This window comes from Hesperophylax consimilis, chromosome 7 (genome assembly GCF_061612785.1).
Source record: "Hesperophylax consimilis isolate HC1 chromosome 7, BYU_Hcon_1.0, whole genome shotgun sequence".
Taxonomy (NCBI): Eukaryota; Metazoa; Arthropoda; class Insecta; order Trichoptera; family Limnephilidae; genus Hesperophylax; species Hesperophylax consimilis.
Genome location: NC_142842.1, coordinates 9856443 through 9873920, shown reverse-complemented (window position 1 = coordinate 9873920; position 17478 = coordinate 9856443). Strand labels below are relative to the sequence as shown.

Here is a 17478-nt window from a genome sequence, read left to right as displayed (position 1 = left end):
TTTTACTAATTACGCGCTTTGAAAGTAAAAAAATGTAAATAATAAATAAATACCTCGGAGATATGATCAAGTTGGTGTCTGTTTTGCACAAAACCTTCGCATCGACAGCACAAAAAGCAAGCACTAAAATAAACACACTCGGTGAGTTAAACATCAGTGTATGTGATCGACGCGACCCAATATAGTAAAATACAATATAATATCGTCAAGAAAATGGTCTTGTACTGTTGTTGGTGCTAACGAAACGCCAAGTCTTGGTTCCCGACTAGTAATGACTCCTTATCTAATCACCCCGCAAGGTGATTGGCTGAGAACTACGCATTCGTCAACCAATCGCAACGCGTCTTTGACACAAATCGTATTAATGTGTTTTATGAATTTGTTGGTCAGGGTTGCCAATAATTAATGCACATTGTTTCTTGGTTATTGAGTTTATTATCATAACAGGTGCTAATTCCTAGGTGCGAAACGGAACTTATTTACGCCCAGTTTTAACACGTTTATATTTTTTTAAACAAAAAGCTTATATTTGCGTACAACAACGTGAAAAAAAAATACTCGAAAGATCTGTAGTGAAGGTGACAGTGTGCCCGAAGTAAGGGAAATTTTTCGTTATTTCTGGTGAAAATTTTTAAAATATCGAAATACCACATTGATTGCAATAATTATTACGTTGGCTGACTGGAGTCTAAAGCTATGTACACACGTATATTCATACTCGACGGTTTGGCTTGATCGAACATGTTGACTTAAAACTATGATCGTAGTTGCGTCCACACGCTCGAGCAGCTCGAAACAAGACGCCATAGATATACTACCAAGACGCTCAGTCAAACCGTAAAATACTGTCGAATCTCGAGCAAGAATTACGGTCCTTGAATCTTTTTTGAATCGAGCCGTTCGCTCGACATCGAACAAAAAAGCATCGAGCAAGATGGTATACACGTTGAGACATGTTCGAATGAACGTAATACAATCGAGCATGAACTAGCGTGGGTACTTACCATAAGAGTCGATAGTAGCGATGAGTCGTTCATAAACGAGCCGCACAATTGAGCTAGCTCTTTTTGATGAGCGGTATTCGTACGACTCCCAGTAACCGAACCACGGCTCAATTGAACGGTTACTCTTTGTTTATCAGGAGATATTTTAGAAAAATACTCAGAGATGTGAACAGCGTCTGACAGTCCGACATCTGCACTTGAACGTATGTACCTGCACCTAACTATCTAGCATCTTATCATCTTCTCCGGTACCAAGAGTCGTACGTACCGGGAGCGGTATCATGGGAGCCGTACCGGGATAGCCGTACCGAAGTTAATGAAGTAAGTCATGACCCATCGCTACATCGCCAGTCGATAGGTCTTGTTATTTTTCTTTCAAATCGGTATAAATCACACTTCTAGGGATTATCTCTGTTCAGTGCGGTGTGCATTCCCAGACGTAAATTGGAACTCGTAATTATATACAATATAACTAGGTGACCACAGAAACATAATAATATTATTAAAAGTAGATAAACCAGGTATAACAACAACCTGTGTGTTAATATTAGGTATGTAGGTGTAGTAGGGTAGACCGAAGCTATTCGGATCAGGTGAGTTATTCGGATCAAGCTAAGCAATATGGATATATCTCGGCTATTATAACCAAATTACAATGAACGAATTTGGACATAGCATCCCCATCTACCGTATGTCATAATAGTAAAATTACCGATATTACAGATTGCGTGGGTTGACTGCTAAAAATCGATATGTGTGAAGATCGTACAAGTTACGCCTCAAATAAATGCCTGATGTAATATTGTTCTCTGCGTACTTAGTGTTTTTTTCTGAAAAGGTAAGCTATTTAGTCATGTTCATATGTTATATATTTATCAATCAAATGCACAGTAAACAGAATTAAAGCTCAATAAATTGCATTTTGTATGTTTTTGTACTTTACTTTGAGTAAATATCATATTAATAAATGTGAGGTTAAACGGACCGACGGTGGGGGGCTATTTGGATCATATTTTAATGCTTTTAAAATTCGATGCGTTAATTGTTTTATATTCTTATTTGAAACAGATGGTGCGCAACTATGTGAAAAAGACGACTAATCAATCATGGTCGAAAATTGCAATGGATGAAACCGTTAGGAAAGTAAAATCCGGTGAAATGGGATAACGCAGTGCTGCTGTGAGCTACATAATCCCATACACGACAATTTTAGTTGGCACATCCTCCTGAAAAGGATGAACTAAAAAGAACTCCCGCGTTGCAAAGGTGCCAATTTTTCATATTACATCTCCAGTAAACGTTTCCAAATTGCGTAAAGATACTGAAAAAATAAAAACCTCGAACGCAAAGGAAATCAAAAGATCTCTCGCCAAAAACCACCCAAAATTTCAGTTCAAAGGAAAAGGTACCCCGGGACTTAAGTTAAAAATCTTCCGTAACAGCTTCTTCATCGGCTGGGGCTTCAAGAAAGTAGTTTTGCATTTATTGCAATGAAGCTTTTGTACATTCTCCAAAGGAAGATTGGATTCAATGTTCTTCTTGCGAAGAATGGTGCCACGAAAAATGTTGCGACAAGAAAGTTTTTAATAAAGTTTTTATTTGTGCGGTGGGTAAGCCAATAAGAGTGTAATAAGTGTCATGATACTTTCATAAAAGTTATGGGTTCTAAAACCTATTTTTGGTTTTTGTTTTTTTTTTCATACTTAACTATTTTTTCGGGTTTGATCCGAGTAGCCCCACCACTGATCCGAATCACCACATATATATGTGGTGATTCGGATCAGTGGAGAGGTCTACAGTAATAGACATATGTTTTTTTAAAGTTACTTTGTGTTATGATCATTAAAATTAAAACATATAAAAATGTCTTTATATTAAATAATTTTTTTTTTCGAAAATGCATTAGTTTTAATTTTTTTCAAGAAAACATAAAAAATGATCCGAATAGCCTCGGTCTACCCTATAGAACATAAAACCATTTATTTATTGACTTAGTTCATATAACACGACATAAAAGCTTATATGTAGGTACCTGGTTGTTAATAATATATATTTTTAATATTACTAGCAGACCTGTGAAAAATTACGGATAGTCAGAATTCTCGACGAATCAGTTCATTTTCAATTGCCAATTTAAAATGGCTATTAAAATAATTTTCTGTTAAACATATTATATTATACGAGTTCGGTCAAACCGGAGTTACAGACAGACATACCTGCGTAACTCGATTTGATCAAAAGTAGAAACGACCGAGAAAATGTGTTTAACAGGGATCGTTCGAATGTCAAAAAAACAAAATGGCTTTGATCGTTGATTTGATCTTAAGACGTCAGAAATGTCCCAGCCACCAGGAACCAAAGAAAACTCTTTAAAAAAATTACTTGATAAAGGTTATAGGTATATATTTCCTATGACATATTGTTGGAAGCAACAGGGTTCCTACGCAGTAGTTTTAGGTTTACCAAGCTAAATGTAAAATGTTTAGTTGATCGGAATTTCGAAGTTACTAAGGCAGTCAACAGAATAATTTAAGAACCTATATTAATCAGCCATAAAAATAACAAATTACAACAGGTACCACAGCCCACCTGCTCTGCCAAAGACGTAACGTAAATAAAAATTATAATTACTATTCAATTACAACTTCACAGTAGTGCCTAAGCTTGGCCGCAGTTGCTCGCAAAATTGGACATAGCTGGAAATTAGCCCTTGATATAATATTTTCTAACAATTACACCAAAAATAACTCATATTTTGTTGCTTATTTATAGTGAAAATCTTAACTATAAATAATTAATATCGGTAAGGAGTGTGATTTTTTCATAAAACCTACATTGTACGGCAGTGAGAGATATTTAATAAAACAGAATGACAATATTTGACTTTCAGCAACCTTAAATTCTTTGCGAAAGTAGGAATCATTTATTGGTAAAAATGTGGATATCGTTTCTTGCGGTTTACTAAAACAAATATCGGTGAAATAAGTACTTAATACAGGAAACAAGACCACAGAGGTAAATAAAAATACTTACTACGTTGTCACCAGAACACAAACACATGCCGTAAATGGAATAAATAGTATTTGATAAAAATCTTAAAGGTCTAACTAGGTACATCCGTGACTCGGGGCCAATATCCTCGGATCTAGGCGATTTATAATATGGATTATTATTTTTTTTAACTATGGTATACACGTTACAGGAGATGATAAAAAGGTGATGAAGATACTCTCAGTATCGTTAAGACTGCCTGCGTGGTCGAGAGGTAATTCGGAGGTCATGGGTTTAAATTTTATTTAAACTTATTCATTAAAAATAATATAGGTGACTTTGTAAATAAATAAATGTTCCTTACTGTATTTAAGTTGCTTAAGTGTACTAAAAACTAATTTTACTGTGACCAGTGTGGACGTATAACGACTTTAAGAAAAGATGACAAATAATATTGTTAATCCTAAGATGTGTGATTTCCTGTGCCTATAATACGAGATCAGTGCTTAGAACATTCACCAGATGTGATCATCCCTTCGGCCCCTGCCCCTTGCCCCTCGTCCACCCGCACCAATACTGCAAACCCCGCTGTCCGACGCATACAGTGCTTATTCAGTGCCGTTATAGAATGTGGGCCATATGACATTGCTTAGGCCACAGAATCATCGTTTCTCGGAATCTACCCTGAACCCGCACAAGAAAAGAGTCATTTGGCGACTCATGCAACCCCTGCCGCAACCTCCGCTCCCCACCGCTCGTGCCCTTCCGCGCGTGGAATAATGACATCGGAAATGAAGGATGAAATCGGAATGAACCCGCGCTCTTTGGTTTGCTGTCTACATGGAGTGTTTTAAAACAATTATATAGTGATAAAATAACTATTTTTAGTGGTAGTTTATTTGTTAAGTTAAATGTTATATTAAGCGTATAAATATGTATTATTTGTTTTATGTGTGTAACGATATGATAAGTTGTATAATTAAGATGTTTAAGTAGTACTTGGAAGGGAATGGCCGACAAAGATGTCGATGAGGTTCGCTATCCATCACATCGCCAACCCTTCGGTGGCGCAAAGAGGAGGACGGAACGTGATCAATGTCGAATTGGTACATGGAACATTAGAGGAGGAATGGAAAGAAAGATGAACGAACTGTGTGATACTATGGTGAGCAAATGTTTGGACGTACTTTGTATAACAGAGAGTATGAAAAAAGGTAGCGGTACAATGCAGCATAATGATAGGCTCGTCATTTGGTCTGGGAGACCAGATACGGAGAGGGCTTGTCAAGGTGTTGCAGGGCTACTGTCTCCCAGAATGATTGAATGTATGTTGCAGTATGAATGTGTAAGTCCGAGAATAATGTGGATCAGATTTAAAATCGGTTTGACAAGGGTGTTTCTTGTTATTTGCTACGCCCCTGTTAATTCTGAAAGCGATGAAGTGAAAGATGATTTTTGGACTGGTGTGAATGTTGTAATGAGACTAAAAAATATGAACGAAAGGATTATAATGGCAGGCGATTTGAATGGGTGGGTGGGAATTAGACGTGACGGATTTGATTCGGTCTTAGGTATGTTTGGGGATAAAAGAACGAATGACAACGGGAACAGAATGCTTGAAGTATGTTTAGAGTGGAACCTGTTTGTGTCGAATACTTTCTTCGATCATAAAGGTATCCACCAATATACGTGGGAAAGAGGAAATGAGAGGTCAATTATTGATTTTGTAGTAATTGACTCTAGGTTGAGAGCTGTTACCGAGGACACAAGAGTTTTCAGAGGGGCTGAGGTCGAAACTGACCACTTTCTTGTAGTGTCGAGAGTAAACCTCTTTCGCGGTTGGCGCTCTAAAGTGAAAACGGTACCAGCTCCGACAAGAGTCAAAATAGAAAAACTGCAAAACGATAATGTGAGAAGTAAGTATGTGAATTGTGCAGAGATAAGATTGAATGCGAAGGAAATGGATGGTCTAAGCATAGACGAAACATGGAACCACATAAAAGTGTGTCTTTGTGAATCTGCTAGGGAGGTTTGTGGAATAAGTACGCAAGGTAGGAAGAAAGGTGATGCATGGTGGGATGATGAGATTAAAGCACTGGTCTCAGAAAAGAAGAAAGCATGGTTGTGTCTGATTGCGGCTGGCAGTGCTTCCAGCGAAGAGAAGTATCGAGCGAAAGAAGTATATAAGGAATGTAAGAAAAAAGTAAGAGTTGGAGTGAAAGAACGAAAGAAACGCCTGGAAGAGGAAGAAGGAATGAAAATGACAAACCATTTCCAAGAAAACATTAAGTTGTTTTGGAAAGAAGTCAAAAGGTCCCGGAGTGGCCCAGAAAACGGAAGCATGAAAGTGATAAAATCAAAAGATGGAAAAATGTTGACGAATGAGGAAAAAATAAAAGAGAGATGGATGAATTATTTCGAGGAAGTCTTCGAAAGCGAAGTGAATGACAGTGATTCCAGTGGCGAATCAGATATGAATGACGATGGAGTGAATGTTACCGAAATTAGCATGGATGAGATAGAAAGCTCGATTAAATGTTTGAAGAATGGTAAGGCTGTTGGGTTTGACAATATTGCTGCTGAATATTTTAAAGGAGGTAGCCGTGTAATTCTCACATGGTTGTGCAATCTTTTTAACCAATGTTTAAAGGAAGGTTACACGCCTTTAGATTGGAGAAGGGCTGTGATCATGCCATTATACAAAGGTAAAGGGTCACGTATGGAATGTGGGAATCATAGGGCTATTAGCCTGCTTAGTTCAGTTGGCAAGCTGTATGGTAGAATTTTGATTGAAAGAGTAAGAAAGGAAACAAAGGATAAAATATGGGATGTGCAAGGTGCTTTCATGAGTGGAAGGGGGTGCATGGACCAGATATTCTCATTGCGTATGCTCACTGAGAAGTTTCTGGCAAAAAACCAGAAACTTTTCTGTGCCTTTGTAGATTTACAAAAAGCATACGACCGAGTCGACAGGAAAAAGCTATGGAAGGTGTTGTCCAAGTATGGAGTGAATACGAATCTGATTCAGGCAATTGCGTCTCTGTATGAGGGAAGCGTTGCATGTGTTAGGGTAAACGGTGGTTTTACGGGGTGGTTTGATATCACAAAAGGTGTTAAACAAGGCTGCGTAATGTCACCGTGGTTATTCAATCTATACATGGATAATTGTATGCAAGAATTGAAAGAGGTGGGATTGGGCGCGAATTTGAATAATTTGAAAGTATGTTGCCTGTTGTATGCTGATGATGCGGTGCTGATTGCTAATAGTATAGATGATCTACAGTCTCTCGTGTCTAGGATGAACGAAGTATGCATGAAGAATGAGTTAATGATGAATGTAAGTAAGTCTAAAGTAATGGTGTTTGAAAGAGAGAGTACGAAAACAGTGTGCAATATAATTGTGAATGGGGAATACTTGGAGCAGGTGGATGAGTTTGTGTATTTAGGAAGTATGTTTACGAGAGATGGGAAGGCTGACAGAGATATCGAAAGAAGGGTAAATGCAGGTAATTCCGTTAATGGAGGACTAAACGCCGTAGGCGCTAACAAAAAATTGTCCAAAGAAGCGAAGTTAGCAGTCCACAACGGAGTGCTGGTACCTACCTTGATGTATGGAAGTGAGGCATGGAACTGGCAAAGAAAGGATGAAAGTAGATTAAATGCTGTTGAAATGAGATCCCTGAGGCGTATGTGTGGTAAAACCATGTTTGATCGTGTGAGGAATGTGGAGATCCGCAAAGAGTGCAAGGCTGATGTAAGCGTAATGAGTAAGATTAAGAAAGGGACGCTTAGATGGTTTGGGCATGTAGAGCGAATGAGCGAAGATAGGAGTGTAAGGAGGATATATGATGCAAATGTGAATGGTAGCAGAAGTCGGGGACGCCCGAGGAAGACATGGCACGATCAAGTGAATCAGATACTCGAGTCGGGCCATGTCAAGAGTCAGAATAATAGAAGAGTATGTATGAGACGATGTATGAATGTGAATGAGGCAAGGAGTGTGTGCCAAGACCGAGTTGTTTGGCGGTCCGTCCTCTCTGCCTACCCCTGCGGGGAAACGGCGTGATGGTTAGTTAGTTAGTTAGTTAGTTGTACATATATTTGCGGCACGTACCAGAGTGGAAGATGCTTTCAGAATTGAAACGTTGATATTGAAATGCCTTTAGCCGTTTTTGGTAACCAGATATGCATAGACAGGTATTTTCACAAGCCACAACAGACTCACACCATACCCCAATTGGGTATGCCATACTCGGAATGGCTCCAGACGGTTGGGAGCAGTTGGGATTCTAACATCACATAAAAATGTAATATATTAACATTTAAACAAACCTGAATAGGCAGACTTTACTTTAAAACCACCATTTTTACTTTCCCCAATTACGTTCACTCCCCACCTGATTCAGCCTCAGATACTCAAAATTGCGAAAGCCTTTCCCAAAGAAAGCCCTTAGGATGTTGAGGTTTTTGACTCACATAAAATAAAGAAAGCATATCGGGATAACCTTCAAAAATTTGAATTAATACTTTAGCTCATCTATTAAGGTTAACTGACTATAATTTCAAAAGTGGTAAGTATTTGATTCCATATAAAAAAGCCATTCTAAAAATTACAAAAAAAATACGGGAAACGAACATTAACTTATCTTGTACCTACAATATTAAATACAAAGCCAATGCATATTAAAAGTGAATCAAATTACACGACTGAACTCAAACAAATACTGAAAAAGTGGTTTATAGATCAAGATTTTTTAAATATTGATATTCTCTCTAAGCACCTATACATGTTTTAATATTGATATTGTCTCTAAGCACCGATACATTTTTTAATGTTGATATTGTCTCTAAGCACCGATACATTTTTTAATTTTGATATTATCTCTAAGCACATATATATTTTTCAATATTGATATTGTCTCTAAGCACCTATACGTTTTTTAATATTGATATTGTCTCTAAGCACCTATACATTAGCATCCATCGATTTTATGTATAATATGCCTATCAGTGTGTTTGAGTATGTTGTATGCTTGAATTGTACATTGTCCTAAATCTCGTGTGGCTTTGTTATATATTGGACGAAGTCCGTTAATTAATTAATAAATAAATAAATATTTGCCTGTGTTATATCAATGTCTTTGTTTTGTAGCCGCTTGAAATGTTATTCTTCTATCTTCATTTTCTATATTGTGGTTTCTAATTATATTTTTGCTTTAGTGTTATAATACTATTTTAAATTAACCTTCCGACAAACTGCTTTGGCAGTTTAGCGGATAATGAAGAATATATAAAAATAATATAAATTAAGTTTTTTTCATTATATCTTTACAATGGAATTCCAGAACGCGTTAACTAATTTAATGCAATATTAAAATATTCTCAATGATAATATTGATAGTCTCAGATATTATATATTTTAAAATATCAACATTCTAAGAAACGCAATTAAATATTATGATTTACTTCCAATGGATACATTTTGCAATAATAGTGAATGAAGTTATAAATAAATAAGATGTCATAACACATCGTGTCAGTAATAAAATGACTGAGTTTCCATGTTTTTCATCGCACTTCATAACACTGATTACGACGTTATAAAATAAGTTTTAAAGATATCCATAAATTATATCGAGCAGGGTTACGCTAACTTCGGATCTACTATTAAATTATTTAAAAAATAGCAATAGCTACACAGACATCTCGGTGTTCATTGAATTTTTCAAATTTATCAACTTCGTGGGTTCGTAATTTACGTGACTGGTTTATCCCGGCAGGGTGAAGATTGATCTGGTGATAGACAACCTCCGATAGGTTAAGGCACTGGAATAATAAATAACTTACCAATATTGATGGTAATTTTTGACATGATTAAAATAATGCGTTCAGATGGAAGTAAAAAAAATAGCAAATATGCCAATTTTTGTGTAGCTTTAGGTCGTTAGGATGCTTTTTTGAAGGTTGGGAAAACCTGACTGATCAGATCTCTCAGCTGCAGTCATATCATTTCTGAATAGTGTCAATCACAAGAGCAATGTAGAAACATGCAACAATACAGTTTCCCCAATAATCTAAAAAAATAACAGTTACAGTAACAAAACTTAATTAAAAAAAAAAAATGATTCACACGAAACAATCAAGATATAAGAAGTCAAATATTAAACTCAATTATGTCTATTTTTGAAACCTTTGAATTCACGGTGGAATTCCATTTTAATGTGACCTTTTTTTATAGATTAACCCTTAAGAGGAATCTATGAAAATGTTTATATTATTAATATACCTTATATTGTAGGTAATAGGCATTAAAATCGCTTGACAAACGGAGTCTAGAAACGTTCGATTTCAAGCACAAAACATGAGAAAGCAAAAAAGTTAATGAAGTGAAACTGTCACAGATAATCTTAGCTATTATACTGTTTTTTTAAAGTTGTTTCCTTTACGCGTTCATACATTTCTATTGAAAAAATTTTTTAGTAGTTTACATTTATATTTTTTAGTAGTTAATTTATTTATTTTTATTTGTATTCTATTCAAGCGAAACGATAGGAAAACCTTCAATTTATCTAATTTATTATTCACAATGTACACCAATTCGAAGATTAATCAAAATAGTGATTTAGCAATAAGCTTCGCCTAAATGTGGAATTCACCGTGGATTTGACTTTTGTACCCATATTCTATCTACCGTAGATTCGCTAGTAGTTCATCGGTTTTTTTATATTTTGTAATATAATAAATAGCATAATAAAATATGATTTATTCGCCTGGAAGGAAATTATGTATCCATACTATTTATTGTAGACTCTCGTTTCGTCGATTGCAAAGATATTCATTTTAACATAGAAATCTCATATTTGTGTTTTGAAAAATATTTCAGATTTCCAAAGCCATTTATTTACAGGAGAGTCTCATACAATTTATTTACAGGAGAGTCTCATACAATTTATTTACAGGAGAGTCTCATATAATTTATTTACAGGAGAGTCTCATAAATTTATTTATAGGATAGTCTCATATAATGTATTTACAGGAGAGTCTCATTTATGTTTTATTGTGAAGCTCACTTATTTACTTTATGGAAAATACAATATATTTTCATAATATTAGAGAGAGAAAAACATTTCTCTGAATGTATGTAGCTATCTTGGGGAAAATACATAAGACAGACACACAAATATTCTTACCTGATATAAAAAAAAACATCAGGTAGGACGGAACAATTTACAAAAACGCATTTTTGCAAGAATGATTCTACTATACAAATGAATACCATGGGTACCAGTAATAAAAAACTAATCTTATTAGTCATTTAATTTAAATTTCTTCTCATACTTACTTGATCATATCAGTGAATCACTCAAAAAATATATGGTTGTTAGGTGTATGCGTTTAAAAAACTTCATCTGGCTTAAAATATTTGGTGGGCCATTAAATGAATGTATTACGTTGCACATCAAATTTTCTGGTTGCAAATTCAACAGACCGAGTCTAGAATATTGCAAGACATCATTGTTCAATATCCAAAATACACAGATGCTAACTGAAGTTCAGAGTCGAAACAAGGGTGGGGCCAGCACGGTAATAGTCGTAAGGACGTTATCTTAAGGGTGCCAAAATTAGCAGGCAAAAAAAATACGCAAAAAAATAATCCCGAATACGCCCCTGAACTGGGGAAAAACGTGGCTGCTTATCAACTTGATAATTTAGTACACGCAGCGATCACGCGTCACGGTATAGTACCTAAAGTTATTTTTTTAAAATAAAAAATGGCTAATTGTAAAATGAGATAAGAATTCAGCTTTTAGAAAACAAACCCTTCTCGTCACCAATTTTTGTAAGGGCGCGAAATCGTCCCCAAAGCGCTCTGGGTAATAATTCGAAAAGTTTATGTTCATTATTAAAAACACCAATTTTGGTTGTGCCTCTGTCTGTAACTCCCGATCAATGAACTTTACTAGAACTTTGATTTGCTTTAAATAAGTTAGTGTCATTTTCAAAATTGGAATTGTTTTTTTGAATAATTCAAACGAGCGATAAAATTATTTTAATTATTTAATCAATAATTCTATATTTGAAATGAGCTTTTCTTTTGTTTAAATTTTTGACGGATGTAGTAATTTTTCAAATTACCAACGGTTTTTATTCGAAAGGTAAATTTCTGATGATATCTAAATAAAAAAAAAACTTCAACATGAATCGAATATTTAATTCCCCGGAATACGAAACATCTCAACCTTTCTACCACTATCTTCATTGACCATTTATTTGCTTGAATTTCACTAAAATGTCTTTAACGCCAGATCATCGAAAACGTGACTTAGAAGTTGATGAATTTTATTCCGGAGAATTGGTAATAGTAATTTTTTCTTGAGAACCTGAAAAATAAAATCATCAAAAAGGCAGTATCAAAAATCTTGCTACCATAAAATAAACGTTGAAAGTTTGTACTTGAATAATCAAAAAAATATATTTTAATGAAAAACGTACTTTAAATAATTTATTACTCCGCCGTGGGACTTATCAACTAATAGATAAGACTGAGACAAAAAATACTCCGGGTATATTATTTTCTGTACCGATTGGTCCTTATCGCGCCAGTTTGTTTTCCATTAATTCTAAGAACTGGAGATTAGAGCATAAGATGAATGGGTCTGAGAAAATGCACTTTGGATGCAAAAAGCTGATAAATGAACCGAGCTAGCCGCACATTTCACGAGTTCTCTCGGAGAATGTTGCAACCATGCATACATATTAGAAACTAGTTGCGATTAATGAGCAATTCATTAATGAGAAAAAAAAGTAGAGGTGGTAGAATTATTGCAATTTGTTAACTTTACAGTATTTCAAAGCTGCGTTTACACGGGAGCAAAAACGAAAAAGACTCCGGGCTGCGATTTCAGTTCCGTCTGAATGCTGCTAAATTCATGTCCATGGTAAAGATGCCAACAAATAAATACAATAATGACCCACTACAAAACTAATTAAAAGATAGACTCCAACGGATACCTATAATTTGTTTTCTCACAAGGAGTAGGCACCCGCGATATTTTAAAAATTTCTCTCCCTAGTGCACTTGACACTCTGAGAGCATGAGTTAATTTTAAACGACGTCATTTTCATATACAGGATGTCCGGGGGTAAAGTGCGCTAACTTTTTCTAAATTCCAACGTTTTAAGGTATTTTAAAAAAACGTTGAATTGTTCGTATGGCAAAATGAATATTCTTCTAAGGAAAAACATTTTTGTAGAGGAAAATGAAAATTATAATTTCTAAAAAAGTTATTTTTCTTTTTTACTCCTACCATTATGCAGAATCACCTCCCGAAGTTACCGCACGTTACCCCCGTACACCCTGTGCAAGTTATATATTTACAAAGACATAGGTATTCATAAATTTAAAAATTATAGGAAATGTGTTTTTTTACATCAGCTCTACGCAAGAGGCCCTGAAGAAAATAATTTCCCGCAGGGCTTATGTTATGCTGGGGATGCTGTGTGGAGGGTTTTTTAGGGAACGTAGGGAAAAGAAGATCTGGGAAGAAAAAAAACTATGAGAGATGGGTAGGAATCTGGGGTTCAGTGTGTCCAGGAGTGACGGACGTTTAAATTCATTCCTCCCACTGCGGTGCAGGCGAGAGAGAGAATCCGGAGAGGTAAAAAGGTCTCCCTCAATGAGACTCTCCAAATCCGGCCACACAGTAAGGAAGTGGGCATCCCCCGACATTGTTCATTGAGGCAGTTGTTATGTTAGCATAATACCACTAAATAGTTCTAATGCAAAGTTACCAGTTTGCAAATTCAACTGAAACAGTTGTTATGTCAGCATAACAACCATTAAATAGTTCTAATGCAAAGTTACCAGTTTGCAGATTTGTCATTGTTCATTGAGACAGTTGTTATGTTAGCATAACAACCACTAAATAGTTCTAATGCAAAGTTACCAGTTTGCAACTTCGACATTGTTCATTGAGACGGTTGTTATGTTAGCATAACAACCACTAAATAGTTTTAATGCAAAGTTACCAGTTTGCAGATTCGACATTGTTCATTGAGACAGTTGTTATGTTAAAATAGCATGAACATGCTAATATAACAATCACTAAAATGAAACCAAAACGGATGATGACCAGTGCAAGAATTACCTAATTCAATAATAATTATTCTTGAATTTTAGAGATATTGAAAAAATGGGTCACAGTTGTTTACAAGCAACGAAAAGATATTGAATACATTATAGACAATGAAGATGATAACAATGACAAAACTTAAAGACCTTGAATGCGGTAAAAATATATTTAAAATCTTGGGTAAAAACATTTCTTATCTCTAGACAATAAATATTATTGAAAGAAACTAAAACAAATATTACGTATGTTCCTTTAAATACCTAATTATATGCAGATAAATAATTTCGATATGTGACGAGAAAATACATTCACCAATTGGTAGAACACTCATCCGAAAATCTGTTATACTGAGATTAAAACATATTTAAAAAAAATCAAACTAGAATCTTTTTATGACGAATGTAAGCTTATTAAAGTGTTACAGGGAAGACAAAAGTCGCCGGGAGATTTTCTACCCCCAGTAAGAAACAAGGCATTACTTGGGCGGTCAAAAGACGAACTAATGCTAGTACTTTATAGGAACTTTTATTATTTTTTTTTGCAATACATTATTCTGATAGAAGTGAAAAATCTAACAAGTTTTTTGTATTGATACTCAAATTATAACACTTGAAAATTTCAATTAGGTACTTTAAATTTAGATTCCTGTGAATTTAAGAGCTATACAGATAGATAACTTTAGGGCACATTGATATAAAAATTTAAAAGAGGTGTAAAAACATCTAATCTTTTACATAAAACCTCAAAACATACCTCAAATAATGTTTTGAAGATTCAAAGCAAAATATTCCCCGGAGATTTTACAGAGCACTACACTCACTTGAGGACTCGAGCACTAACGACTTGGAACTGATACGAAGTGTTTTTTCAGAAATATTATTTCAACTTGTGCTTTGGGGAAGAGCGATAACGGTCAATGAAATTATATTGTAATAATATAAGGAGGAGATTGTAAATTAAATATAAACTTCGACCATTAAACGTGATAAGTTACACGAGTAATAAAAATAACACTTCCACATTATCAAATCTTCAATTTTTGATAAATCCCCAAAATGAACTTGGAGGAGTTTAATATTTGGAAGATATTTAAAAAAGAATTAAATTCAGTGGCGTATCTAACCACTAACAAAATACGGACTTCAAAATGAACATTGGAATATCTAAAAAGGTTTTATTTTTTACTTTTACCACCATGCAGAATCACCTCCCGAAGTTAGTAGTTTGATAATGCCTTCAGAGGGCGAAACAGCTGTCACGCGTAATAATAACTACACAGCAGAACTTATTTAATAATATTACTATTAAATGTACAGGTGTCCGAGTGTAAGGTGAACTAACTTCAGGGGGTGATTCTACATGATTTTAAAAGTAGAAAAGATAAATTACTTTGTTCGCAATTCCAACGCTTTAAGGTAGTTTTTGTGCCAGCACACATTCGACATGAAATTGCAAGAAAGGAATTAATAGTACTTGTTAGGTAAGTACTTAATATACAGGGTGTATCGGCACTAACCCGACAAACTTTAACCAGCTATTCCTTAGCACATTTGGAGTAAAAAATGTTATGTACACTTTGCTGTCCGGTAACATTTTTTTTCTTTTAAAAACAAAAAATAAATAAAATTTCCACACTCCGCTACTGCCCACAGTATAGGGGTAAAATAATTGGCAACGCCGCGCTACTGTCATCTCTTTCACACATATTCTGTCTCAAGTCCCGTGTGGTTCCCGCCACCCCGTCTCGTATCAGTGGTCAGTGCTGTTTTGGGAGTTCGCATGTCATCAAGTTTCTAGTTTCGTTTTTGTTTTGTTATCTAAGTTTTTACTGTTGAAATATGCCCCTCAATTATCCACCTGCCGAGCAAGCAGATATTGTTTTTGTTTATGGATTTTGCAATGGAAATTCACGAGCAGCCGTAAGGGAGTATCGCATGAGGTTTCCTGGAAGACGCGTCCCACACCATGCTACCTTTGTCCAGGTTTGTACCCTATCAATTGTTTATTGAAACTATTTACATTCATTGATAATGCCAAAAAGCGCTTTTGAAATTTAAACTGGGAACATTAAAAACATAACAAGGGGCCACCAACTTTAAAAATGTAAATTGTACTTTAGGTGATTTGTGTTCAGTGGTCACTAAACGGCGTTTTAAAAAGTTAATTAATTTTAATCTCTAATAAATGCATCATTCACTGCAATTGAATTCACTCCCTTTCTCACCATGGGATTATTTAAATTACTTGAATTCAATTTCACCCCTGTGAATCCAAGATATCAACCGTACCTAGTTAAGAAAATTATAATTTAAAACACTTTGTTATACATTTTACTATAAAAAAATGAAATAAATGAAGAGAAAACGTAAGTTTTCTGATATGTGCCTAAAATAAGTGTTCTTTAAAAATAAAATGAGTGAAAAAGCCCGCGATTGTTTATTTGACATTATTACTGAGCTGAATAATAAAAGCAGTTGTTATTTGTTGTTTTGTTTCAGATGTATCAACAATTGCGTGACTGTGGCATCGGACGGATTGAAGGCGCCGGCGGAGGACACAACATCGTTCCTGTGGCAGTTGAGGAGAGAATCCTGAACTTAATTACCGAAGACCCCACGCTGTCCGTGCGTCGGGTCGCTCTGATGATAGGACACAGGGAACACATGGCGGTATGGAGAGTTCTGAAGAAGCACGGGCTCAAACCTTTTCACTATAGGCGCTGCCAAGGCCTCATGGAGAATGACCACTTTTCCAGAGTCGTGTACTGCAGAAGAATGCTGCATAATGTCATAAGAGATGCAGACTTCATGAAAAACATATTGTTTACCGACGAAGCACAGTTCACTAAAACAGGAGTGCTAAATGTGCACAACTTGCACCATTGGGCTGAACAAAACCCCAAGCTTGTTCGGGAGTCGTCGAGCCAGGACAGATTTTCCATCAACATGTGGGCAGGAATCCTGGGAAATCAAATACTCGGTCCAATCGAGTTGCCTCCCAGACTAAATGGACCGATGTATTTGGAGTTCTTACAAGTGCAACTGGGCGAGATTCTGGAAGATGTGAACCTCGAATTACTACGGAGAATGTGGTTCCAGCACGATGGAGCCCCACCACACTATTCGATTGCCGTGCGGAACTACTTGGATGTCGAGTTTCCTGGTCGTTGGATAGGCCGTGGAAGTCCGGCCATTGCTTGGCCACCAAGATCACCCGACCTGACCCCCCTGGATTACTACCTGTGGGGGGCTCTCAAGGAAAAAGTGTATGCTAAGCCAATAGCCTCAAGAGAGCAACTGCTCGAACGAGTGATGGAAGCCGCTGCAGAAATTAAAGCAAATCCTGCAAAC

General features: G+C 35.7%; 1 protein-coding gene across 3 annotated transcripts in view; it reads right to left on the bottom strand.

The window, feature by feature from the left end:
- Positions 1 to 17478, bottom strand: part of Ntan1 (N-terminal amidohydrolase 1) — a 185637-nt gene that overhangs the window by 34703 nt on the left and 133456 nt on the right. The window contains exon 1 of one of the 3 annotated variants that reach the window (XM_089633701.1): positions 14882 to 15008. The exons of 1 other annotated variant lie outside the window; for it this stretch is intronic. Coding sequence is in view for 1 of the 2 variants with exons in the window: in XM_089633700.1 (XP_089489826.1) it covers positions 54 to 154 (101 nt within the window). In the remaining variant the exon portion in view is untranslated. Of the gene's footprint in view, positions 1 to 53; positions 236 to 14881; positions 15009 to 17478 lie in introns of those variants that run through there. One more of the 3 variants, XM_089633700.1, reaches the window with a different exon arrangement.